The 26,953-nt window shown below is 41.7% G+C and overlaps 2 protein-coding genes across 4 annotated transcripts; both read right to left on the bottom strand.

The window, feature by feature from the left end:
• Positions 1-1,981: 1,981 nt before the first annotated feature.
• On the bottom strand, positions 1,982-22,575 carry ppfibp1b (PPFIA binding protein 1b). 3 transcript variants are annotated; one of them, XM_076088904.1, is made up of 26 exons: positions 22,371-22,575; positions 16,765-16,846; positions 15,941-16,146; positions 14,962-15,051; positions 14,761-14,874; positions 14,397-14,522; positions 13,535-13,627; positions 12,901-12,993; positions 12,072-12,189; positions 10,203-10,264; positions 10,044-10,128; positions 9,557-9,696; positions 8,984-9,075; positions 8,730-8,790; positions 8,150-8,315; positions 6,900-7,041; positions 6,611-6,742; positions 6,204-6,354; positions 5,952-6,063; positions 5,694-5,782; positions 5,250-5,372; positions 4,988-5,113; positions 4,711-4,899; positions 3,780-3,944; positions 3,400-3,465; positions 1,982-3,297 (listed from the first exon to the last, which is right to left on the bottom strand). In XM_076088904.1, exons 2-26 carry the CDS (start codon positions 16,826-16,828, stop codon positions 3,214-3,216), a joined length of 2,889 nt encoding a protein of 962 aa, XP_075945019.1. In that variant the 5' UTR covers positions 16,829-16,846; positions 22,371-22,575; the 3' UTR covers positions 1,982-3,213. The 3 variants fall into 3 exon arrangements, with proteins under 3 accessions (XP_075945019.1, XP_075945017.1, XP_075945018.1); XM_076088902.1 differs by lacking the exon at positions 12,901-12,993; XM_076088903.1 differs by lacking the exon at positions 12,901-12,993 and having other exon boundaries at positions 8,730-8,787.
• A 533-nt stretch (positions 22,576-23,108) lies between these two features.
• LOC142948077 (guanylyl cyclase inhibitory protein) lies at positions 23,109-26,851 on the bottom strand. The gene is made up of 5 exons (XM_076089957.1): positions 26,781-26,851; positions 26,013-26,145; positions 24,944-25,093; positions 24,749-24,854; positions 23,109-24,023 (listed from the first exon to the last, which is right to left on the bottom strand). Exons 1-5 carry the CDS (start codon positions 26,849-26,851, stop codon positions 23,887-23,889), a joined length of 597 nt encoding a protein of 198 aa, XP_075946072.1. The 3' UTR covers positions 23,109-23,886.
• Between the last annotated feature and the right edge of the window lie 102 nt (positions 26,852-26,953).

The raw sequence follows: 26,953 nt of genomic DNA, 5'->3' as shown, positions 1-26,953 counted from the left end.
TGTGGCACCATGACCAAGGACATGGAGCTGTGTTGAAAATAATTGGGTTGGCTGTGATCCATCCAGGAGCAACAATGTTCAACATAATATATTGTACATAAGTATACTTTTGCATCTACTATGAACTTATCATCATAATTCTCCTAAAAGCAATATGACACTATGAAGGAGTTGTAACAGTGCGTTTATAAGTATGCTCATTCCGACTAGAGGATGTAGAGGCCAAATGTATAATGTTGTGTTCAGCAAAAAATATCCACTTGATGCATCAGGTCAGTGTTTTGAGAAAGGACACCTGCCTTGTAAACTCCTATGGGCCTGATTTGAACACAATAGGCAAAGGTTTTGCTCAAGCTGAATCTGCAATTGGGCGACTGCTACCATCATAACTCCATCTGATCATCCACAAAATGACTCAAATACCAAAACATGATCAATACTAAAGCAGCACCGAAAGTAACAACCCAGTCATTACTGGAAACTGAAAAATGTCCTGTTCATCTTCAAAAGACAATTCTACTACAATGTAGCTTCTTTACATTCTATGTAAAGAAGCTACATTATATTAGAATGTAAAGAAGCTACATTGTAACTTCTTTACATTCTATTAGAATGTAAAGAAGCTACAGTGTATAGAATGATTCTATTGAAGTTATTCCTTTTTTAAATGTTTTAGACGAGTCACTAATCACTTTAAAATAGTGATTATAGCCGATTTAACTTACAGACATGAGATTGATCTTCTCATGTCACTCTCTTTATACAATGATATAAATTCATCCCCGTTTTATTGATATCTTACTAAAAGTTACTCCTCATTTTTCGTGCGTTTTTCCTGCAAAAGTCCAGCAACATGAGTCAGTTTTCGCTTGTTACATGCATACTGTCTTTTCAAAGTAAACTTCCATCCTCACAGGAAACAACTAAGGTTTAGGCGATGAAACTACTTAGTTAGGTTTAGGAAAAAATCGTGGTTTGCGTTAAAATATCTACGGAAGTGGGGTTGCTTAAGTACGGAAGTCACGTCACAAATAAATCAACATTGGCTTCTCGTTTCACACACGCCACAAACTGCGGCCTCCTGGAGGAAACACCAGTGTTTGTTTGACCCATCCACCTCTCCTCATCCCACCGTCCTGTGTGGAATTATACTCGTGTTGTCGCTCGCTAGCTATAGCATGTAGCATCCTGGGCATCACTGGGAATCTAAACACCGCGGCTTTGAGAGCACTTGTTTTGCGCATTAACGTGATTAACCAATGATTTAACTTGCAAGCTAGGACCACTGATTCACCAAACCTGCTTGCTTGCAGTCTCTGTTCCACCACAGTCCCCGACTTTGGTCTCATGATTCATTTTGTTTCTAAAGATAGATTTGATTTTGTAGCGAGTAACGAAGGTTTCAGGGGAAATGTATCGGAGTAAAAGTATCAGTTTTCTTTGCAAAATGTAGTGAAGTAAAAGTAAAAGAAATATAAATAGTAAAGTACAGATATCCCAAAAAAAACGACTTAAGTACAGTAACGAAGTATTTCTACTTCGTTACTATACACCACTGGTTTTAATCAACTACAAATGTAGGCGACTGATGGTGACGCAGAGATCACAACTTTAACAAGATAGAAGCGAATGATCTTGTTTTTACACAAGCTTTCTTGCACCGCTGTAACATAGAAAGCATGGGTTCTCCATCTCGTTCCTTGGTCAATGAATTAAATGCAGGGAGGTCCAACGTTTACGACTTTAACTCGAGCTCTCGTTAAATGGATCAAACCAATGGAGAAACACTGTAAGACAGCAGGCTGTCACTCTAATTAGGGTCACCCTCAAAGCACGTACTACACGCACTTCTATACTATTCACATTTCCCTATTTGTGGTGGATGACCTATATGGGCAGTGTCTTCTGCATGGTACTGGTTGAACTTTGCACATCTATGAATTTATTTGCTAACTGTACAAACATGTCATGAGACCTTGAGTCAAAATCCAACTTTGAGATTTTTATTATTTTTGCAAATGTGCTCACATGCTGGATATTCCCCAAAAAGCTGTTTTTAATTAAATTGCCAAAGACTAAAACATGGCATTGGTTGATCTGGACTCAATGCATTTTGAGATTAGACATGCTTTCAGGAAGGACCTGATGATTCCACGCCTGCTGCGTTTTGTCCCCAGGTTCATCATTTAGATCTTCATTTAAACAAAAACAATCTGTTTGATAATCAGAAGATTTCCACTTTCACTCGACAATTTCTCTGAAACAAAACACCAACCGGCAACTTTTTGCAGCTGGACTTTTGACGAAAATCCCAAATGATTTAAATAACTTTATTGATCTAAGAAATGAATAAACGTAAAAAAACAAAACATGTATGGCCAAGGGTTGCATTATAACATTATTTCGAATAAATCAGACATTATGTTAGCTCACAAATCTGAATATGCAACAACGCTGTCCAAAATACGGGTTCCATTAAAAATCTATTTATAGTAGAAAATTAAAAAAAAATTAAAAACAAGAATTTATATACTGTAAATGTGTTGAATTCCAATACCATGCAATGATTATTCATTAGGCATTGTGTTGTATGATATGCATTGGTGCAAATACATGTAGAATATTACTGTTGAGTGAAAACCTGTAAAATAAAATATATGACAATTCCTGTGTTATTAGCAGGGTTTAGTTCTGTAGAAAACATAGCAGCTGTTTCGGAGTTATTACTTTACACCAACTTCTAAAAATGGGAAAATCTTCTCAGCATATCACTTCTTTTTTCAGTCAGGAAGGAATTTAAAAGACATATATTAAAATCTATATTGGCATACTTTTTCTGCTGGTTGACACTTCCGTTCTATCATAAATAGAAATGTGCCAGTACACAACCGAGTACAAAATATCTCCAGAAACCAGCTGGTAGGCAAGCAGTGGTGTTGCCCTAAAGGTTCCCGAGCTGTCATCAGACGACAGTAACGGAGACAAAGTTCAGGAGTGATATAGTGGCTACTGGACTGTAGGCTGTCACAACACCATCGTTTAAAACTAAACAATAAAGAAAAAAACACTAATACTTTTGGCTCATCTTTGATGTAACACTAAGAAGAAATGTGGGAGCATTGTTGGGGTTTGTCGAGACAAGTCTGTGCGAGTGGAGAGGATTGGCACAGAGTTTCATTCACAGCAGGACCCGGTCTCATGGTGCCGACGCTCTCATGCGGTGGAGTCCTCGTCCGTTACACTGGGGTTTGGTGAATTTGACGCCTCGTTGAAGAACTCATCATCTTTCAGCATGCTCTGATAAAAGGCACAATATAGAAAACAATATAATAAGCTTGTGAAACAATATTATCAATGAGTACAGCGTGCTAAGAGTCCTGGTCAAAATGAAATTCTTACCGTCAGGTTTTGAATACCCTCAGAGAAAGCTCCAATCTGTCTCACAGTTCCCTCAGAGTCCTCCATCTGTGAAACAGGAAGCAGCTTTCAAACTCAAATAACTGAAACCCCCAATAGAGTATGGAAACTTAAGATGTACAGACTCTACTACCGAGTAAAGATCTTCAGGGAAAACAAACCCCATCTTCTAAGCAACACTGGTGACAATTTACACACAATAAAAAAAACGACATAAGACCAAACCTCATTAAAATTGGGAGTGTTTTTTTTCCTCTCCATATAATGCACACAATAAATATCTTTCACATAGATTTAAGTTGTATGATTGTTGGGTATAAATAAAATCATCAGTTAACAGTCCCTTTGAAGAACTAGCTCACCTGTTCTAGCCGGTCCATGTCGTCCTCGTAGATTTGGAGCTCGAAGCCTTTCTGAAAGCTTCGTCCCTTTGGCATCTCCACATCCATCGGACACACGTACTCCTCCGTCTCTTCCTGCTTTTTCCTCCTCAGACTGCCAAAGTTACCAAATGACAGTTTTCTTGGCTGGTATGAACGAGGAGAGAGAAGACAAGGAAATAAAGTATATACGTTTTATAAAGCTACCCTTAGATATGCAGGAATGTTTTCAAATCTTAAACCTTTCAATAACTTGTTACCAGGTTCTTGTGAATACCCAATTGCAGTATAATGTAAACAAACTTTAAAAATTTAAAAGGGAAAATGTGCCACCTTTTATATGCATGTCCAATCAGTGTTGATTTTAAATATATAATACATATTAATTCTTGCTAGTGCGCGCTATATTGACGGAGAAATCGGAGTTCTCGTGCCGGCAGTGCCTACACGTACCAAGAGGGGTCCCGGCATCCAACTAGCTCTCGCATGCATTTCTTCAGCCGCATAATCTGGCTCAAACTCAGCTGAATATCTGAGTCAGCCAAAACCCTGTAAAATGTATCCTCCATAACATCTTCTGCACTCATATTTTGGCATGCCATTGTTGCTGTTGGAGACCTACTGTAGCTAGTTTGCGATACAAGCCGAGCGAACGAGGAAGTTCTGTTGTCCCATCAAAACTGATCGGACATCCACTAATCCAACGTTGTTTAGATAGGTTAAGAGTTTAAAGAGTCAGACTAATTTACCGTTAATAAAATGTCAAAAATGTTAAATCATTATGTAAAATACAAAGTTTAGATTTTCTTAGTTATTCAGTATTACAAGGTAACCCTTGTAACCACTGTTAGAGAAGTTCTAGCGGTACTATTTTGAAGCGCAGTCGGTCTATCCTCGAGAAGTCTTGCGTTACCTTGACCTTCGTGGTGGCAGTTAGCAGAGTGTAGTCTGGGTTTTCTAGACACTCCTGTTTGAGCTGCTGGGCCTCTGAGCCAATGAGCAGGTTGTAATGTGTGGCGAGGTGACGGCGTAGCAACGTCTTGTTGGGGGGGATGTTCAGCAGCAAAGCCATGGTCTCCGCGTTGAACCGTGGCTCCAGAACCTGAAGAGAGAGGAAATGTATTAGGAGTGGATACTTCCAGAAGAGAACCTCTGTTCCTCAGGAAGACTGGAGCGCCAGACTCTCTCACCATCAGGCCTCCGTGCACGCCGCTGCCTCTCAGGTTGGGAGCGTATTCAGCAAGGTCTGCAGACCGCAGCCACTCCATAACCCTATGGTTGGTCCACTGGGAAATCTCTGCTGGAGAAATATTGTTCTGCGGATACAATTCACAGAAAAAAGAATGCAAACAAACACTAATTAGAAACGGATTATGATCTCACACACACACACACAGCTGTGCAATTTGAAACAGGTTGCTTATTACTCAGGTGATGTTAAAGTGAAGGCACCTCGTCAGACGGCCTACGACGCAAGCAGTTGGGCTCGTAGTTGTTGAGTCGGAGCACTTGGATAGCTCTCTTGATACTGAGGTGATGCAGGACACTCCCCACTTTCAGAGAAAGCAGGTCATCCTGAGGAACAACGTAAGACATCAATGACTTAATGTAAAATTCAAACAATAAAAGCAAAGTTCAGTTGAAGCTGTGACAAAGTATATATTTTAAAAGCACGTTATAGACTTTTGCCGTAAAAATGAACCTTCCCTGAAACTAGAGGTATATACTGTGGTGTGACTTCAGCATTGTCCCAAATAGGGAGGGTGAGACCAGGCAATCCCCGGTGGAGCTCGTCTGACTCTGTATGCAATACTCCTAATGCGAGATGGCACTGGAGTCGTCAGACCTTCTCTGCGAGGTCTGTGCAGAGAGCCCATGTGTCTCGCCAACACTCACCACTGTCATGTAGTGCAGCATGCGACCATCCACCCTCCCCTCATCAAATTGGGTTTTATACTGAGGCAGACCAATGTCATCCAGCCATCCTGACAGTGAACAGAAAGAGCAAAATGTCATAAGGAAAAAGTCAAGTTAACAGTTAAATATAACTCTGAGTACAATTGGTCAAGAAGAAGAAAAACAAAGAAAATTGGCCCCAAAATGGCTTCAGAGTTCCTCTGACCAGCAGATCATTGATAACTCGCTGGTACTCACTCGTCACCCAGTTGTAGTCCAGCTTTCCCTTATTATCCTCCTCCTCTGAGCCCAGGGCCTGCAGAGCCAGCTGCAGCTTCTTTCTGTGCAGCGGGTGTTTGATGCCCAGCTCCTAAACATCCACAAGAAGACAAGTAAAGATTACACAGACATCATCTGAGGTACTCCGTTCTGTAGTAAGTTCAACAACAAGAATGCTTGGCCAGTCTGCCAGCTTGGCTAAACTTATTAAATTCTTCTGCTTCATCTCACCCTCTCCAGGTCATGCTGTGAGGCCTGCAGCAGCGTCTGTCCGGAGGAGATCCACACACGAGCCATGTTCACATAAAGGCCGAGACCCTGGTCCTGCAGCCAGTCGCACACCTGATCCTTTGACCAGCGTGCAAAAGGAGCATCAACATCGCTAATGAAAGAAGTAAATGAACAGAAAGTCAAAACTTTCACAAAGGTATGCAGGGACACCCTTGTAGTGGTATAAAAAAAGAAACAAACAAATACAAGATTAAATTTTGAGTATAGAATATGCATTTTGTTATGCAAACAAAAACTGCTTTATCAAAAATCCTCTCATGGTTTCTGAACTTCATTGTACACCAGAGGTTCAAAGCAAGCAGACCACACACTGAGTCTCTTCATTCAGGCTGAATGCACAGACTTACTTGTTTTCTCTTTTGAGGTCACGAGACCAACCCAATCTGGGTCCTGCTGTGGCTCGCACTCCACCTCTCTTGAAGTCACCTTCTGGTAGGTTGTCATCCAGGTTAAACGTGGTAGACTGACTCCTTTTTAGCCTTAAAAATATGACAGTCAATTCCACATGTTAAAACATCCCCACAATCAAATTATGGCCTTTGTGATTAAATTCTTTGCACATTTTTTCATATTTCTAACTGAATCTGAAAGCTTCAGATCCTATATGTAACTTTCTATGTGTTATTATCTACTCACTTCCCAAAGAGTTTCTTTATTCCTTTGGATTTCTTCCTGCTCTCTGGGGTCGTAGACAGTGTGTTGGTGCTGTCGCTGTTAGCCGACCTCTGTGGCAGCCCGGCCAGATCCAGATGGTCCGTGCCCTGTCGCTCCGTTTCAGCTGTACAAACAAATGCCCACAGAAAATAATCAGCATCTTGAGAATCAGTGTGGGAGACGTGCACGGATCAGCGGAGACGGAGCTGCTGCACAGGGTCAGTGTAGAGACCCAGAAACCACAGACGGACACACGATGTCTCCTAGACCTAGACAGAATGAGAGGTTATGGCGGTGGGCATCAAAAGCAATACCTTCACTAGTGTGCATGCATCAGACACAGCTGATGTCTGACTAAGTCTGGAATAAAATAGTCGTATTTTATTAGATAAAAAAAAGGAGGCTCGTTAGTTTTGGTTTAGATTTTTTTGTGGGAGGACTTCAAGATCCAAATAAATCATTTGATCTGATAATCTGGATCTTGAAACAGACGTGTGTTTGGGGAAGGGTTTGACGGAAAAAGAAGAGTGTAAACAAATACATGCAGGCACACAGGCAAATGAACAACAGACTCTCTGTGTGCTGGACATTTGTGCAACAATGGGTAGTGACGAGGGCGTGGCTGTTGAAGCACCGAGACGGGACGATAAAAAGATGTCAGCTGGATGGATGAGTTTAGAAAGGGCAAAAGGTGTACAGCAATATAGGATGTAATCAGCTGTTTCCTTTGCGGTCTTCAACCCTTCCACGAGCTGTGGTCTATACTGTACCTAGCATAGGCGCACTTGCACTCCGGTTGCGGTCTTCATGTGTTACAAAGCACACACAACACACGACAGGGTCCGACAGAAAAAGAACAGGACAAAGGGCAGACATTATGATTGAAATGAGAACAGGACTGTAGAGGTGGAACGAACGCAGACATGCATGTGTACAATACACACACACACAAAACACCCAGACAGAAGGAAGGGTATGCACCAGCACAGAAACAGACTTCCATAATTAAATGGGGACCACAGTTTGTGTGGGCTGCAAATTACGGTCTTGGTCCATATAGTATGCTCCATGGGTGTGGCTTGGGAAAATAAAAAAGCCGTTCGTGGTGGAAGAAAATCTCACTCTCTAGTGAACAGTCGCTCAAATTTTGCACGGCTGCCATCTTAATGTCGAAATGGCATCAAATACAGAGCGAGTCACCTTTAGGACTCGTCTGGCTGCTAAATCATTACCGAGGTTAGGGGTACTGGCTGTCTTCTTGCCCCCACGGATCTTGAAGAAGCCCTTTCCGAAGGATGAACGAGCCTTTCTCGAGCCAAAGCTGTCTTCCTCTGTGGTGGCAGGCGAGGTGGCCGAGGGACTCATGGGCGGCTTTGCACTGATCTCTTCCCTGGCATTCTTGAGGACATAAAACATTACTCCTACATGACGGTCATGTTCATACATACTGGCCTACAAGTACTGGTCAAGTCTAACATGCTACACTTGTAGCCAAATATTAAAATAGTGTAACTTTTACTGTAAAGAAAGAGAAGAATGTGGACTGCACACAACATGTAGGATATTCTAAAAGGCTACAAACACTACGATGCATTTTACAAACTATAAACAGTATGAGGCAAAGAGAAGACGAGAGAGCGAATGAGTGAGACGTGTAACAAAGAGACGTTTTAGTGAAGGTGAAAGGCTACTTGTATTTGTTACAAAACAACTTCCTGGGAAGTAATGGTACGCATTAACATTTTTGCCAAAGTTTTTTTTCATTTTTTATAATCAAACATACCCCCCCACTTTTAAATGAGTACCTTTTACCTTTTGATTATTGCTCCTATCCAGCTGGTCCTGGCTGACAGTCTTTGTAGCATCTCGGCTGCTGAAATGCCAAACCATAACAATGCACACTTAACTCATGGCAGTGCAGTGGAGATAGTGAGTCATTAGCAGCAGCAGTCTGGGGCTACAGGATACGAACTGCTGTTACACAAATCTTCTCATCGTGTGGAACTTAAAGAACGCTACTGAGACACTTTCTCACACTCTGTATGACTGAAGCAATTATATTTAACCTTTCCACATCTGTTGGTGCCGACTCTGATGCTGCTTCTGGATCTGAAGGTGTGGGTGAAGGCTCTTCATTCAGTCCATTGAGGATCTCCAACTAGACACAGATCAGAGCAAGGACAGAAATATACACAAGAAAATACCCTTTTTAAAATCAAAGTCTTAAAAAATGAACTTGCATATTCTTCTGCGGCCATGAGACTACAGCAGTCTATTAATCTCCACACATGCTTAGAGAACTGACAGCCGATGTTATTCATTTAATTGGTTGTCGAACTCGTCAACACTCATTTAACAAGTGTGAAATCTATGTGAGCTATTGCTGTTTTATTGAGCATGAAGGTTATTGAGGGGAAAACATTTGATCAATAGAGTCAATAGCATTCATTATCAATAAATTAGAAAGATAACACAACCTACAATAATCTGAGGTTTACATCTCGACATCAACAATGACATTTCTTGTGATTTTATGGTTTAAAGTATCTAATTTGCTATACTGTTTAAATACTCTAGCAACTGTTAAGATAGATTTTTAGATGCTAGTATTTGTGACACACACATTATGGCACACAAACCTCATCTGGGCTCCTCCTGTTCAGTTGGTCAACATCTGTAACTTCATACTTTTCTGACTCCGCAAACACAGCGTCGGTTGAAAAGAATGCAATGGATTCATCACCATGACTCTCGATGTGCTCGGTATCTTTGCTTTTCTCTGGAGTAGACATTCGATGAAGATGCACATGAAAATTGTACAATGTGCAAAATTGTACAAATGTGCAATTTCAGAATCAGCAGTGTTATTTAGCATCGATCAAACCTCTGAACAGAAAAAAAGTCTATCTGAGAAGACTAACCTCGTCTATTATCTCTAGACAGCTGAAATGAAATGTGTTGCAGAAAGATGATCGAACGAGTGTATCAGAAAGCAGCACTTACAGTAAAGTTAAGTGTACATAAAATGCAGTTAATGGGCTAAACCATGCAAAATCAACTACATAGCATCATAGCTTTTGAGGCAGATCTTAATCTCAGACATCACATAAATATCATTCATCTCACCTTTCTTCCCTTGCACTGACATCACCATCTCTTGAACCTTCTTATACCGCAGCAGCGACTGCTTTAGTTCATCAATCTTACGATCCTGCAAAGTCAAAGACAATTAAAACCACAAATGTTCCAGGAGAGCTGAATCACTTTACAACGGGTCAACTGTACCTTCTCCTCATTGGCCGCCATCAACGACTCAACTGCCTTTTTCATTCTCTGCACTTCCACATCTAGTGAGGAGAGACAATCATTACAGACAGAGAACTGTAGCGTTGACAGGGTGACGTTGAAGGAGGGCACAAAGAGGATATGGACAATGAACCTGAACACACAGGGTGACATTAGAGGACTCAACACAATCAGCTGACCGTCATTCCAGTAACATCATAGCCGCATTCTTTGTTTTTCCAGAGTTTGTCAGATTAATTAATCGTATCCTTGTGTGAGCAGATTTTTCACTTTGGTAGAACATTTTCGCTACTCAGAGAACACACACACACACACACACACACACACACACACACACACACACACACACACACACACGCGCACCTCAACTTTAGCGTTTTTTATTTTTAAGTAATTCGACAACAAAGGTACTTCAATGTGATATCTAACAAGAAACTAACACACAGGTCAGCGCTTTCAAACTTGTTTGAAGATGCGTGGGACATGAAATATTAATCGGATATTTTATATCCCACTCATCTTCAAAAAGTATTAAAAGTAGTGTTGATTAAGAACTCTTCGGTCACACTGAAAGCCTTATTATGATCTTTTTGTTTGGCTGTTTTTTTTAAATGTAGCCAATATCAGATCCCAGTGTGAACGAGTCACCCTCCTGAACTGACCCGCATGTGCAGAAGAACTGTAACAAGGACGTCACATGCAGCACGCTGTTGTACGGAAGTAAACATGGAGGCCGCTGATGTCAGCGTTTACGGTTTCATTTATAAGTTGAGTGCAAGACAGACAATTTTTGAGCAGATGATGACGAGGGAGATGATGAGAGGATAGAGAGCCGTATTCTTAATTATGGCCTTTTGTGGAGCAATGGCTGCTACTTCTGTATGAGTGTGTGTGTCGATGCAGAGTCTGAGCCAGATCTGTCAGCGCCTCTCTTCCTTGTTTGCATTCGCAAAGTGACAAGTGCAGAATTGTGACAAATGTCGATGTAGAGTGACATAAAAGTCGCAAGAATTCCGATATGACTGAGGTCAAATTGCAAAAAGATCAAAATTGAAAAGGTCAGATTCCATGTGATGTGTGTTGTTCACACTAGCACGAATAAAAACCCCGGATCTGAGTCACATATGCGCAAAAAATGAAATTGTCCTACGCAAGTGAAAGACCACTGATGGGGTAAGGCCATATATAAAGACAGCACTTGTGATAATGAACTGTCACACAACAGCTTGACAACAACATGACAGGTTAGCAGGACACACACTGGTTGTTGGTGTGAGCGAGGGGAGGTTTACAGGAGAGATATGGACGGGTAGAGGAGGTGATTATTGTTGGAGAACATGAGGCAGGAGGATGAGTGAGCAGCCTGAATGGTTATGACAAACAACACAATTCATTCCTCATTCCTGTTGAAAACACAAAGCAGACATTCCTTGTTGCTGTTCCAGGGTGGACATTACAAAACACACAGCTTATGGATGACTTTGGTCTTCAGTTCAACAGATTAACAGATTGGTGATGTGATGCTTTGTGGTCTGGTATTAGCACTCCAATGGGTTATAATGGACAAGCTGAGTTCAGATGGCTCATGCCCGTTCATGCAAACAGGGGTTGAGAGGTGTGCAGTAATAAAGTGCAATAATAAAAATAAGTAGAAAAACCCCCCTTACGTTTTTCTTTCAGCCTCTTTCTAAGAGTTTCATCTGGATGAGAGACTAAACAGGACAAAGAATTATGAAACAAAAACTTAGCCTACTGCTTTGCTAATTATCCCTCGATATTACCACTCAATCATATGACCAGGAGTTTAAACGTCATGCATGCTTCATCTTCAGTAGCTGGTTTTCCCACCTCTCTCTGTGGGATCTGAGCTGCTCGAGGCGACGGCTTTGAAGCCCGTCTCATCCTGCAGTCTCCTCATCTCTCCGTCTTTGCCCTCCAGGTGCCTCCTCAGTATGGCTAGCTCCTCCTGTCCAACAGAGGACAACAGTGAGGGTATTTCCTCCACACACACAACCTACCCCACCCCCCAACTCCACGCTACAAACAAACCACAACACAGAGTTTCAAAGATGCTGACGTGGCGTACAGGCACGCAGGGCACACCTGCTCTGGAGGGTGACATGTGTGAGGTGGGTGGGTAAGCACTTATGACTGGGAGGGCTGAGGCATTAAAAAATACAGGCCATTATAAAAATAAATAAAAAAAAGACATGTTTAAGTGACCACAATAGGAAGCAAGCTTAGAGACGGACAAAATAAACTGTAAGAGGTTTTAATGAAGAGGATCAGAAAAAAAGAAATTAGTGCAATGAGGGATGAGGAAAGACGCAGAGAAGTAGAACGCTGCCAACTCTCGAAAGAAAACCCCCAAAATGAAAGCATGCCTGTGGTTTGAAAAATGTGAATGTTTGCTTTACGTGGTCCCCTGTAGATGCAGAGTTAAATAAGTGGCGTTTCTGACTAACCCTGACTTTATACATTCTACTGTGCTGCATGGTTTAGTAAATCAAGTGATTTCACCGTTTACAAAACGTGACATCATTGTGCTTAAAATAATACTGCAAACCAGATATAATGATTTTTACCCTCAAAAATAAAAACAGAAGAGGAGCCAAAGGGAGAGGTCAGAAACCATAATCATACAGCAAGCAAAACAGTCGTCCTGACAAAAGCCAACCTGCATAGCCTGGAGTTTGAGCTCCTTCCTCTGTTTCTCATACTGCATCTGGCCCACATTGATTTTCAGGCTAGAAAGCTTGGCCATTAGCGACTGGCAGTCGAGAGACAAGCCAAAGGAAGAGAGGGAATATAGAGATGCAAGATGTGAAAGAGAGAAGAGGTCAAGAAGATGGAATACCCAAGATTCAAACCAAGACATTTACAGAAGAAAGGACATTCAAAAACAGACACAGCTGACCAACAGAGAGAAACCGTAAAGCTCTGAAACTGCAAAAGGTGCAATTTCTCCTGAGGTCTCACCCAAGATAAGACAGAAAATACAACACCTTTATATTCAAAGAAAGCAGCCACTAAAATCTCTAAACCAGAAAAAATGTAAATAAGATGAATAAATCATACTGGGAGCCGTTTACAGAAGCGGGAGGATATTTTAACTAGTTCACTAGACCGTCAACCTTCTTTCAGGTTATCTTGCGAAAACACAGTTTTAACTATAACAACAGCAGTGGGAGTTCACTGTAGAATGATTTAGCTGGAGGAGACCACTCCTGAGGATACATGAACAGCTGGGAAATAATGAGATGCAAGCCATGAAGAGTTCTTTTTTATAAAACTTTCCTGTGACAACTCACCTTTGTGGATCTAAGCTTCTTCTCATACTGTTGTTTTTCACTCTCCAGCTCAGTCAATCTGTACCGCAGTTCATTAATTTCAAGAATGAAATCCTGAAAATAGAAAGTGCAGATCACAGAATTGTAGTAGAATAGCAAGCAGACCTTTGAAATATGTTTATTTGATTTAAGAAGCGACGATGAGCCAGATTTAGCTATACAGGCTAAATTTCATCTCCAGTCCATAGCAGGTTGATGCCATGAAAGAACAGATACACTAGTAATACTTTATTCTCTTCAATAGGCTGTTGATCTTCCAGAGTGAATTTCACTATGGCAGGGCTCAAATTCATTTTAGTTAAAAGTTAAATTAAGCATAAAGTAACTCTAGATACGTTTGAAGGGACTGAATGCTTCAGAGAAAGCTGCTTGTAGATGAGAAGTGATTTATGTGCCGTGAGGCGGAACATCGACAGCAGCTTTTAGTTCCTGGGGGGGGGGGAGAAGAGACGACAGCGCTGCTACAACAACAGCATGATGCGTTTGAAAGCTTTCCAAGTAGTTCCTCTGGGAGCAGAAAACAAACACCAATTGGCATCTTAATGTTTGTAAAGCTTGACCGGAGGGCAGTAAATAAAATGAGATGTCCCACCCCCACAACATGAATGAGGGCTAGTTTGCTGTGTGTGTGTGTGTGTGTGTGTGTGTGTGTGTGTGTGTGTGTGTGTGTGTGTGTGTGTGTGTGTGTGTGTGTGTGTGTGTGTGTGTGTGTGTGTGTGTGTGTGTGTGTGTGTGTGTGTGTGTGTGTGTGTATTGAGGTGAGAGAGAAAGGACAAAAGGCAGAAACAAAGAGAATTCCTGTCCTGAGAATCAGCTCACATACCTCACTATCCCTAAATCTATCATCAAAATCAAGTCTGTCCTTCTCCACGTTGTTCAGCTTCAGCTTGGACACTTCAGAAATCAGATCTAGCTTCTGGGTCTCCAGTGCACTCCTGCACAGAAGCTCCTACAATGATAAAAGAAGGGAACGTTACAAAAGAAAGGTTGGTTGCTGTGTGGTCAATATTGGCAGTATAGGCATTCTTGTTGTTGTAAATATTAAAAATAATAATAGCGATTATTCAGTGGTTCATGCTCAAGGTAGACATGGAAATTAGACTGCATTATTCCAGTAGCTGCACAAGAGAAGCCCCTGCTACATCCAACACAAGCACACAAGTAAACACACACACACACACACACACCTGTTGTAGCATCTCCTCAGTGGCGTTGAGTTTGTCCCTGTGCTCATCCAAGCACAAGTCCAGGTCTCGAATCTTCTCCCCCTGAGCCTCCACCTGGTCCGTCAGCACGCTCACCTGCGAGGAACCAAGAAGTCTCTTTTAGAAGGAGATTTCATCTCTTGTGAAACTGGTACGATTATTTAAGAATGGCCGGATGGATACCTGAAGAACCAGTGACTCCTTGTCACATTCTATTCGAGACAGCCTTTCCTGGTAGTGGTCAGCCCCGCTCAGAGAGATGTGCCCGTTGGACTGCACGGACAGAAGACAAAATATGGATTAGACAAAAGGAGAGGAACTGATCTTTGACCTGTTGAAGTGCAGACATGGGTAAGCGGCACAGGTAACTTATTTATTCCGCTGATCTTAAAAAAACCTGCACCGAATAATGATCTCAGATGAAATGCTTCACATCAAAGTGTGACGGGCTGCACTGCACTAACCAAACCGTACATGGCTGAGAGGAAGGCTCACGTTCAGACTGCTGTGCACAGAGTGACTTACAGCACTGTACAAAAACCCTGGCGTTTATCTGGCCTGCAGCCCATCGCTCTCTCCCAAACACCACTCTGGTTCCCAAGAAGTCAGCCTGCTTCTTGCAGCACACACACACACACACACACACACACCAGCATTTCATCGTGTATTCCCAGTGAACTCGGCAGAGGACACCCGTGTATTCGCTTGGCAAACAAGTCTGTCGTCTACTTTCACGCAGGACTGTTTGCCCACGCTTGTTTGCATTCATAGAGTTTTAATGCAGCACACAGAGTGAGCACAATCAGAAGCAAACCAGATGTGCTAAAGCTTGCTCACAGCACACTCTGTCCTCCCATCACAGACTAAACCTGCTCCATGGTGGCACAACGTAAACGGATTCAGACAGGGGAAGTGTTCCTTCCTTCAGTTCTACATCTTCTATGTTCAGATAAAGCAGTTATGTGAAACTGATCTGACCCGAGGCTACAGTATCCTGATGAGGAGAAGAAGTAAATGTGACTATACTTTTATGATCTTCAGTTCCAGTTATTAAACTAAAAGAAGCATTGTTGCTCTCAACTGATGACGATTACGGTATCTGTGTAATATCTCTTTTACAGATCTTAGAGTCCCTCGTAGCTTGTATGGGTCTACATCTTACCAAGTGACCGTGGAGCCACTCGACCAGACTGTCCGCCGTGGAGTCGGGGATCTGGCAGCGTAGACTCTCCCTTTCCTCCGTGTCCATCAACTCCAGGACGCTCCTGAGGTCTTCCAAAAGGTGAAGCGCCCGCAGGCTGCCCATGAAAGGAGAGGTGGGTGACTGACAGTCATACATCCCGTTGGAGTAGTCCAGGGCCTTGGAGCCTGAGATAAGGAGAGAGAAATCAAATGGTCCATTGAGACACAATCAGAGCTCAACACTCACTTTTAAAAGTGATTGCCAGGCTGGCAACCAGGCATGGCACGCTTTGTGTCGTCAAAACTGAAAGTATGGTTGCCATTTGTCACCTTATACTTTGAGCAATTAGGATACTATGCAGTTATGTCAGCTTAATCATCATAATGCAACAAAAAAAAAAAGCTAAATTCTTTGTAGTTTGTGTTGTTCGCTACTACACATTTCCTTCCTTTACTTTGGGGTACATTTGCTGTTTTGTGTCCCTATTTGTTAAGTCAGGCTGGTTGCCATTTTCTCAAACTGGTTGTAAATGGCAACGGTCACTGTTGAGCACACGTTGGTGTTTCCACTGGTGAACATAGTTACAAGACACCCAGCCTGAATGAGCACAGAATGAATGCTGAAGCCTTTCACACATTACGTGATGTCTATTTAAACTGTCAGCTCTGCAACAAACCACTACACCAGATAAAGTGTTATCAATGTTTACTCAACCTGGAAGTGTGATATAGAGACTTTGTTGAAATGACTGCTCAAATTTGTAAGATATGATGTTGATGCGTAATGTAATAGGATGACTATACCTGCTATAATGCCATCCATCTGCTCTAGAGCAGCTGCCAACATGTCGCTGGCATCCGCCATCATCTTTAGTCACTGATGAACCTGGAAAGACAACGATACCATGTGAAAAAAACCCAGTGCATTTTAATATCATCTTTTGTAGAGAAGCTTCATAAAAACCTCCACACTTGCATTATGTAACACATAAAACGACAACAAGGAATCTCACATTAAACTGAGAGGAATTTACAATGAAAACATCCACGATTATTGTGACAATTCACCCAGAGCAGCGATCAGTACAGTTTAGTCTATGGAATAAAACAATTATGACAGCTGTACTGTGTGCTCGAGATCTGAATATCAACAGTGCAGAAAGAGGACCACGTATGCGGCAAACAGTGGTGTTGAGCTCTCCAGGCACAATGCGCAGTAAAGCGTGTGATTATAAAAGGTTCCCACCCAGGAATTAGGCTGTGACTGCAGTACATCCTCAACAAGCCTCTATGCCTAAAAAAGGGACATTACCCGCTAAAATACCATGTTTGTGAGATGGATGTGACGGTTTTGAGCAAAATTACAGAAAAGCAAAAAAAAAAAAAAAAAAAAATGATATATGTCAGCTGATTTGGCCTCTGTTTCCTGAGCAGGTGATGAATAATTTCAGAATATCAATCAGGCCATTTACCTAAAATATAAGCAGAATGACGGTCCTGCTAATAGGACACTGGACACTCTGTTTGGATCAGAGTTACATTTTAGTGTCCCAGTCTTGGACATCTGCCCCAGCGGCACAACAGACCCATTATCGTCTAATCAAAAGGCTCTGCTGTATGTTCAGGCATGCTTAAACATGCACGCAGAGGCACTCATCTGCACACACACACACACACACACACACACACACACACACACACACACACACACACACACACACACACACACACACACACACACACACACACACACACACACACACACACACACACACACACACACACACACACACACACACACCTTTAATCAGCTGCCTCATATCCTGGGAGTGCCCGTCACTGGGACGTACCACCATTTACAAACTTTATGGAAACCACCCACAGACCTAACACTGTTATTTCAGTATTTCTGTGGGCACATTTTCCATTATGTGTAAAATAAGCATGCACTAAAACACAAGAATCACCCCGCCCGCCTGCACGCACACACACACACACACACACACACACACACACACACACACACACACACACACACACACACACACACACACACACACACACACACACACACACACACACACACACACACACACACACACACACACACACACACACACACACACACACACACACACACACACACACACACACACACAAGGCTGAGAAGAGATGAGAGGAACCAGCATGCCACCAGTCAGCTCCACAGTAAACTGCTGAGTGGTTTCCAACAGTAAAACCCTGAATGAGGGTAAAAATGCTCCTCTTATAGGCTGCCTACAGTGACTGCTTGTGTCACTTATACAAATGAGAGAAGCAGAGTGCAGTCCCACATGGTATCTTACCAGAAATACACACATTAGGCAGAAATAAAGAAGGAAAACAGGAAAATAAGTGCACCATAAGTCTACCTTAATAAGTCAAAGCTGAATCCCATAGGGAGAAGAATTTGTCTCTTAACCCCTTATGTGACTATTTTATGCTGTCTTTGCATCAGGTCACTCAAGCACATGGACACTTTAGGAGGATGTGTTGATGTCCTGTGTAATAATATTCTTCTACGCGCAAGCAGTGTCGTAAAAAGTGCTTTTTCGTATTGTATGCAACTGTTTCTATCTGTGATAGCAGATATGGCTGCTGCTGCTGCTGCTGCATTGGGTTGGAAATCAGTATTAAGTGCCTCCGTGTTAAAGATCACCGACCAGCAAGCTGCAAGAGCAGAGCATGACCAAAACATATGGGTTAAATTGGCGGGGGTATTACGACATCCGTCGCAACTTGCGTCTGTTTCAGGGTGAATTTGAGTTAGTCTTGCTTTGGACCACTTAAGCTTGGTTTTTAAATTGTATTTTAATTGTCATTCCCTCACACGGTTCCAGATGTCCTCATCCATGTCCTTTTCAAGCTCACCCTCCTGGTCAGCCCTAATCTTTGCAAGGTTCATGTTTTTGAGGGAAGCTTTACAGTCATGTGTTCTCGCACTTAGCCTTTTTTTAGGGATCTCTAACGTATCATCTAAGCCTGAAACTGCAGCGTCGCGGTCACCGTTGGTAATGAGAAGAAGATTTAAAAACTCACTCGACTTCAACGACAAATGCACAGCAGAAAGTCAGTCTGTAGCGGCATAGACAGAGTTTGGATCACTATGACTCAAAGTGGAATGAAGGCCTGCATGGCATCTAAAAAAAACCTGAGTCAGCTCTTCTCTTACTGCAGAGAGGCAAATATGGGTACGGTTAACACGTGGCTTTCAGCAGCAGACAAGACTTCAAACGCATCAGGTCAAGACCAAACATGCCGCTCAGAGACTCGCCATCCGTGTGTCAATCAATGCTAAACAAGCGTAAAGGCCGTCTGTGAGCACTTCCTGGATTCAGTGGACATAAGATCTGAGCAAAAAGAATGCCTCATTACAGAAGTGCACCGTGTCCTCGGGTCCTGGGATGCCTCCATGGTATGTTAGTCAAAACAAAGGAGGGTTGTCTAGCAAGCAGCAGGGGGACTTTGCCCATTTGGTCTACACTAAACAAAAGAAGTGGATCAGAGTGTGTTTTCGGGCTGAAACAAATGATTATTTTTCTTAATGAATCCATTAATTGTTTGTCTATAAAATGTCAGAAAACAGTGAAAAAAAATTGCAGATCATGTTTTACGACAGCACAAAGGGGTATCTTCACATTGCTTGTTCTGAAAAAAACTAATATATATATATATATATATATATATATATATATATATTGAGTTAACCATTTAAAATCCTCAGTGTTGGGCATTTTGCTTGGAAAGCGATTCATTGATCACCAAGACAGTTATAGCAGATGATACATTTCCTGTCAATCCACTAATCATTTAAGTGCATTTCAATCTTTGCTGAGTTAAGAATGCATTATAGAGGAACTATCTGCACCCGTGTTTCATCAGTTCAAGCTTGCTATCCAAGGAGACATCTCCAACAAGCAAGCATCAGTCTCAAAAACAAAGTGTCACTGTCCGCTCCTCTACGAGCACCACTTACACCAACCATAAGACACACAGAGAGGGCTTTTGTTCATGGTAGCGAGGTACTTTGACTGAGAGGCATGAGAGGACAAAAACATGGGGGGGGGGGGGGGATGCTATGCTCCGCTACAGTACACACTGCATTTGCAACAGCACCTGCCTGCATACTCCTTTCAGACAGACCTCAGCGCCTCAAAACAAAAACCAGAAAAAAGAAGAAAAAAACCCAGCAAAAAGCAATCTTGCCCTTTGGTGAAAGCAGCCATATAATTCATTGAGACATAAGGGGGGGGGGGGGGGGGGGGGGGGGGGGGGGCACCACAATAATGGCTTTTCATATCCTTGAGTTCTGGTCCCTTCAGGCAGGGAGAACCATACCCCATCCTCACCAAACACTACAGAAAGAGAAGATCTTGTAATTCCTCAGTCATGAATGACCATGAACTATACGCTTGCACGCACACAGAAAATAGAAAACAAAATATCAGCCTCCGGGCCACTTGTCTCTGACGGGAGAAAGTGTTTACAGCAGCCAAGCAACTGGCTCTCACAGCTAGTATTGTACTACTGGTGGTAAATAAGAAGAATTTACAATCCAGGCATAAATCATACAGCCGTTTGCTTTACTTGTTCTTTTTATACCCGGGTAACATAAAGAAAGGTGTGGGCATAAGGGGATGGATCCAAGTATCACCACATCAGGACACTTTCCACATCTTGAGTCATGCAGGCCTTGACTCAGTCTTTACCTTCCCACAATGTTTCCATGAGAAAAGCTGGATGAACGCTCTATTCAGCTCTGAACTGTGGAACTCAGCTTTTCTTTAAACGTCATCCAAGTGTGTTTGGGCACTAACCATGTAGGGTGTTGTGCCACACCATAAAAAAAACATGCTTAAAATAGTTATAGTGCGAGCGAACCTGCCTGCTGTGATTTCCTGTCGTGACAGAGCTTACGTTATTGTCTTCAAGTTTAAGGGTGCACGAGTGGTAGTAGAGCAGGCTGCGTGTCCGACCGATGCACCCGCCGCCGGCAGGGCGCTGCTCTCGTATAACCTGCAGCTATTTACAACCCGAGTGAGCAGGCAGAATACATCATCACTAATTTTATACCAGCAAACTACGTGGCTTATATGAAAACCTGGAGTGGGTGCCAATCTGAAGGAGCCTTTTCTCCGTCTTTAGACCCGCTGGAACTAAAAGTAAGAAACCAACCAGGTATCTGAGCGATGCAGGGTTTACACGCTCAACACAAGATGGAAATTCAGTTTTTTTTAAATAAACCATGTGATTAAAATCTTCAAGATTTTTTTTCCTGCAAGTATGTATGCAAAAGAGCAAAGCTGCAATTAATGTATGCTGGACAGCAGCACACATTCTTTTCATATTACTCATGGCTGCACTGCTTCTACCTCCATTTGGCGAAGAAGTTATTCGTCTTTAACATTATGCCAAAAAGAAATACAACACTGAACAGTGCACATGTGGTACAGAGGGTTAGGTTATGTAAATACAAACATTTAAAGGTGCACGTGCACGCACACACACACACACACACACACACACACACACACACACACGCACACAATCTGAACAATAATTAACATTTTGAAGGAAAACCCCAGAGTGAAATTACACAGTTTAACACAACACAACTTCATAAACTAAGGCCTAACATTAGATCAACAGTATTAGACTGGTGGGTATATGAGAGTTCTGCGGCACAGTAATTATCTAGTATTTGGTTTTCACACAATTAATTTGTTTTGGAAAGCATTTCAGAAGGGAGGCCAAACAGTTTAAAAAAGTCAACTGGAGGGCAATGCAACAGCTGATCAGAAACACAGACAGTAAACGTCGCCAAATGTACAGTCTGAGTCAATCCACCTCGGATAACTCCATTATTTATGTCCCAAAGTAGGTTTACCTCAGTCAGCACCACCTGAAGGCCACAATAAATCAGATCAGATTAGTCTGTGAAGAGGTGGCCTCAGGCTGTGAGCGTTACTAATGAGCAATGCTCATAAACCAATAGACTGACTCTCTCACGTCAGAAACCTTTAACGTTGTGATGGGTTCATATTTTGGTGTAAATGAAACGTTACCTCCAGATGAAACTACTATCACTGTAAAGTTAGGCTGAGACGTTACAGTGAACACTAGTAAACCTGGTTCACGTTGGCTAAATTAGGTGAAGACACAACAACATTCAGCGTTACGCGCCAACGGTTTTTATGCAACAAGTGATGCTAAAATGTAAAATTAACACAACAGTTAACCAGCGTTAACGGTGAGCCAGATAACTTGTCCCAGGACCCTGGTAGTACAGGAGTTTGTTCCGACTAGCTAAGTTAAACGTTAGCCACTAAACCGAAGTTAATGTAAATAATGAATCACAGCCAAAGACTCACCGAAAGTCTGCTCGAAGAGATGTGAGATTCCCGTGAGTTTGTTGATTGTTTACAATACTTCCACGATAACGTAACTTGGTTTCTGAACTTCTCCGTGGCGGCCAGTACTTTCCACGTCCGTCCACATTGCTACGCCATGGTGTACCGAGGTGACGGGATTGTTGGAGATGGAAGTTGGAAAACTTGGGACGTCGTGGCAGGAACATCCCGCCCCGCTGCAGCGTGGATTGGCTCTGGAGCAGGAATGTAACGCATGATGGGAGTTATGGTGCCTTCTCAGTTGCATGGGGAAAATGGGAAATTAGAGACTCTAGCGGTATACAACCGCTCACTGTTGACATTAGTAATGCACAGGGCGCGAAGATTATCTAAAAAGCGATTCATCTTTATTTGTCCGTTTATCACAGGGAGACAATTATAATATATACCAGGAACAATCACAATCAACAGTCACTTGACGGCTCTAAACGTGTTGCGCTCAATAATTGGGGAAACTTTCCATGTTTTTGCTGAAACCTGAAAGCGGCATATTCCTCAAAGTGTGGGAGGAGCCTGTTGTGTCTCAGCTTTAAAAGAAGCACCGGCGACATCAAGTGGTCTTTAGTGTCAGAGGGGGAATAATATCCTTTATCCTGTACTGTGCAAAAACAGTTCAATACAAGTAGAAGTTACCAATTAAAAGTTGTATTTGAATAAAAGTACAGAAGCATTAACAGCAACATGTATTTAATATGCAGAATGTAATGTTACATAGTATATTACTGGATTATTGTTTCTGATGCATTCATCTAAATTTAATCAAGGTAGAGCTAGTTTTAAGAACTTACATTTTATGAACATCGTATCATATTCTTTTTATCTGGTGGTATGTTAGTAAATTGTTAGTCTGCAAAGTAATTAGTAACTATAGCTATCTGGTAAATGTGTTGGAGTAAAAAGCACAATATTTCCATCTGAAATGATAATTACTGCAGACTTGTGTTGAGTCTATGCAGGGCAGATGTTAAAGGGCAGTCAAGGTAAACTGAGAGGCGCAGTAAACATTACAATATGTTTACTTAGAATTGATTTTAGGGTCTTTGTGAAAGTAATCTGGCCACATGTGCAGAATGGATATGTAATAATATAAAATGAGAAACACAAGTACAATTTCATTGTCACGTGATGTTCATGACTTACTCGATAAGAGAGATGGTGAGACATAGAAATTATGAAAACTACAATCAAATCATGCAGCAAATAAAACAACAACAAAAGAACAAAACAAAACATTGATCCAAACTACAGTAAAAAAATAATATAAAATAAAACAAGGCAGAAATGAATGCTTTTTATATTGTGATAACTTAACAAGACAACATCTAAAATGTCTAGCGCTCCTCAACTCCATCTCTAAGTTATTGTGATGTAATCTGCCAGAGGGAATAGAAGATGTGATGCTGTAACGATTCCTCGAAATCCAAACATCGACTGGGTAATTCCTCTGCTTCCAGCGAATAGAATAACCCACTCCGGGTCACTCATGGGCCACCAAAGTGGTGTCACTCCTCAGGGGCCTCTCCACCTTCACTGTGCTGGGGTCACATTCCAGCATCTCCCTGATCCAATTATCATCCAGCGCTCCCTCTATGAACTCCTCCAGACTGATGACGGCTACAGACATAACAAGGACAGACAGTGATTACAGACAAAGAGCAGAGGACAGACTATCAGTATCATTTGGTTCACTTCCCTACTTAATATTTAATATAAGTGAGCAAGAACTTAATGTTTTTAATGTTGGTGCCTACCAAAGTATACATAATTATTATTATATACGTGTGTATGATGAATATTAGTTGTCTTTAACATTTTTCTAAATGTAAGCAGTATGTGGAGGCATATTTACACCATTTACAACCTAAACTGTATCCTCTACAGGAGAGAAAAAAGCACCATTCTGAGGCCCTCACTGCGCTTTAGCATACATGCTAAATGTTTTGAACTCAATAACTTTTAGGTTCAGGATTCATCTCACATATGTTTAGTAGATTCAGCATTATTTAACATTACACATGATGTGTTTTATCCTCAATTAGATGCATTATCTCAGCTTTAGGTATGTGCTTGCTTTATCTTTTTAACTCCGTCATTGAATAACTATCTTCGAATCTTAGACTAGTCCCAACTAGTAAAAGTTTATTTTTAGGCTTGCATCACAGAATTTGGAGTTTCAGAGTTTCTATTGTTTCATAATGGAGTGTTTGGGGTATTTTTAAGGTATATTTAACATAGACATTATCTTTATGAGTTTAGCTTATTGAGAGAAAAAAAACATACAAAGTTAATTTGGTTCCATACTAAAATAACACATGAGAAAGGGAAAATGATTTCTTCACCATTATTGTCTTTATCTAACCGCACAAATATCCTGTTGGTACACTCCTCAGCTGTAAGAGGGTTGGGTTTGGTTAAAGCAGCTGTCACGCTCATCTTATACACAGCCTGTGAACAAAAGGAAACACACACCAGTGGGACAGAAAGATGCATCTGTGGTACCATCTCGTGATCAGTAAGAGTAGTAGTGTATGCACCTGCATGATGTCAAGCATTTCTTCCCTTGTAATGGCTCCATCTCTGTCTTTGTCATAGAGCTTGAATGACCACCGCAGCTTCTCTACAGCCGAGCCCTCGATCAGCATGCTGATGGCCACGACATACTCCCTGAAATCAACCACCCCGTCCTGCAGAGAAGCGCCCCCATTAACATCTTTGTTTGCTATTCATTCTTCCCGATTGTTGTCACGTTATGTCGCATTACTACGATACAGCATTTATTATTGTCCTGTTCCAGCTGTAGTATTCCCTCCAGACTCGCATGATATACAGTGTAAAGTGTAGGAAATTTGGGGTTTAGAAGTGTGTTTTAAGAAATTATAATAGAAGTGTTTAATGATTCATAATTAAGAAATCATAATTAGAAGTATGTTGGAATACATAATTAGAAGATTCATAATTAGAAGTGTTTTAGAATTTGTAGTTAGAAGTGTATCTTAGTAGAATTGTAGCACCTTAATATTTGCTTGTGAAACTTGTGAAGGTTTTTGCCAAAAGTTGCAAATCCTAATCTTTATATAGAATGTTTACCAAAGAAGTGTTAAGCCATAAAAGACAGTCATTGAATGTATTAAACTGTGAAGAATAGCCAAGGGAAAGTCAGACTTCTAGACAGACATTTGCAGGTTGTGCCCGCGCGAGGGTTTTCGGAAGCCTGACGCCAGGAGGAGGCAACCGAAATTAGCCAATAGGAATTAAGATGGCCAAAAGGGAGGGGATTTCAAACTGTAAGAGGAAGTGCTGGAAAGGTATTCACTCTCTTGTTACTCGGCTCTCAGCGTGGAAGCATCTGTGTTTTCAGGCTGAGTCGCGAGTGAATAGCTTTTCCGCGCGGATCATATTATTATATATTTTGTTAGTAGTGTACTTCATTCTGTAATTGTATTAGCTTCAGTAGGATTAAATACTTTTAATTGTAAACCAGTTTATGGTAGATTTATTAAGAAGCAACTCTACTGTAAAATAACAGTGGAGCGTGCTCTCCGGCCTTCTCTCGGTGGGGAAGATTCAACCCTCCACAAAAGTCATGCAGTGTAGTTCGCTCACCCCGTTATTGTCCAATGTGCGGAATATCTCTTCTGCATACTCAGCTGACTCCCTGCCCACTGTTCCATTGCAGAAATGCCTTTGGAACTCGTGAAGAGTGATCAGCCCACTTGGACATTCATTAATAAACTTTCTAAAACAAAAAGACAAACAACACATTTGTTTCATAAAGAGAGAAGAACAATGTCAGTTGCTGTAATACACAAAAAAAGCATGGGGCAGTTTGGATAAAAGGTCGGATCTGTAGAAACATGTCCTTTGATATTGAGAGAATTAAGGTCAACCTCTGTGGAGATTACACGTCTTTGAAAGCTTGCTTACACCCTGGGACTAGAGTGCTAAGATAATTTGGCCAAATGATTTTGAACCACTTCACTACAACATGGCAAAGTGAAGCAAATCAGCAGTGTGTAGTCACGGATATAAAGTAGGGCTAGAGAAACTATTCCTCAACTGAGTAGAGAAACAAAAAAAAAAGAACGAAATAAACAAAAGGCAAAGGATGTGCTTTGTAGATTTGTCTGGAAAATACTGTATTCTACACAACAAAAGGAGACCTAGTAGTATGCTTTTTGAATGTTGCTTCAAAAATCTGCAGTTAAAGCTGCATCTGTAGTTGTAGCTACGCATGTTACAACGTTTCACCGCTCAGAGGGGAGCCACGTCTCCCCTCTCTCCAAACTTTCATTTACTTCAACAGGCATCTTCTACCTGAATACACACTTCATTAACAGCGAGGCAATTCTAAAAGCCAAATGAACATCTTACCTGGACCACTCGTACAGCTCAGTGACATAAGACCCCCCTCTCCTACCAGGCAGAGTAGCAGCTTGGCCCATTCTGTAAAGGAGCAACAGCTTTGTATTCACCACTGACTTTATATACATAACAAATCCCAGCTTATGCCATGCTTTCTTAATTGCACCAACCAATGCCGTACC

This window comes from Anarhichas minor, unplaced genomic scaffold (genome assembly GCF_050575085.1).
Source record: "Anarhichas minor isolate MPS153535 unplaced genomic scaffold, ASM5057508v1 ptg000011l, whole genome shotgun sequence".
Lineage (NCBI taxonomy): Eukaryota > Metazoa > Chordata > Actinopteri > Perciformes > Anarhichadidae > Anarhichas > Anarhichas minor.
This window is presented reverse-complemented; position numbering and strand designations above follow the sequence as displayed.

What these genes read in the sequence shown, in the direction of transcription:
- ppfibp1b (XM_076088904.1), bottom strand. Translation starts at nt 16,828, where the DNA reads ATGATGGCGGATGCCAGCGACATGTTGGCAGCTGCTCTAGAGCAGATG. An exon ending in AGTGGCTCCACGGTCACTTG is followed by an intron (nt 15,052 to 15,940) that starts GTAAGATGTAGA and finishes CTGTCCGTGCAG; the next exon opens with TCCAACGGGCACATCTCTCT. An exon ending in AGCCAGTACCCCTAACCTCG is followed by an intron (nt 7,042 to 8,149) that starts GTAATGATTTAG and finishes TTGTTTGTACAG; the next exon opens with CTGAAACGGAGCGACAGGGC.
- LOC142948077 (XM_076089957.1), bottom strand. Translation starts at nt 26,851, where the DNA reads ATGGGCCAAGCTGCTACTCTGCCTGGTAGGAGAGGGGGGTCTTATGTC. An exon ending in GAGCTGTACGAGTGGTCCAG is followed by an intron (nt 26,146 to 26,780) that starts GTAAGATGTTCA and finishes TTTTTGTTTTAG; the next exon opens with AAAGTTTATTAATGAATGTC. An exon ending in AAATGCTTGACATCATGCAG is followed by an intron (nt 24,855 to 24,943) that starts GTGCATACACTA and finishes TTTTGTTCACAG; the next exon opens with GCTGTGTATAAGATGAGCGT.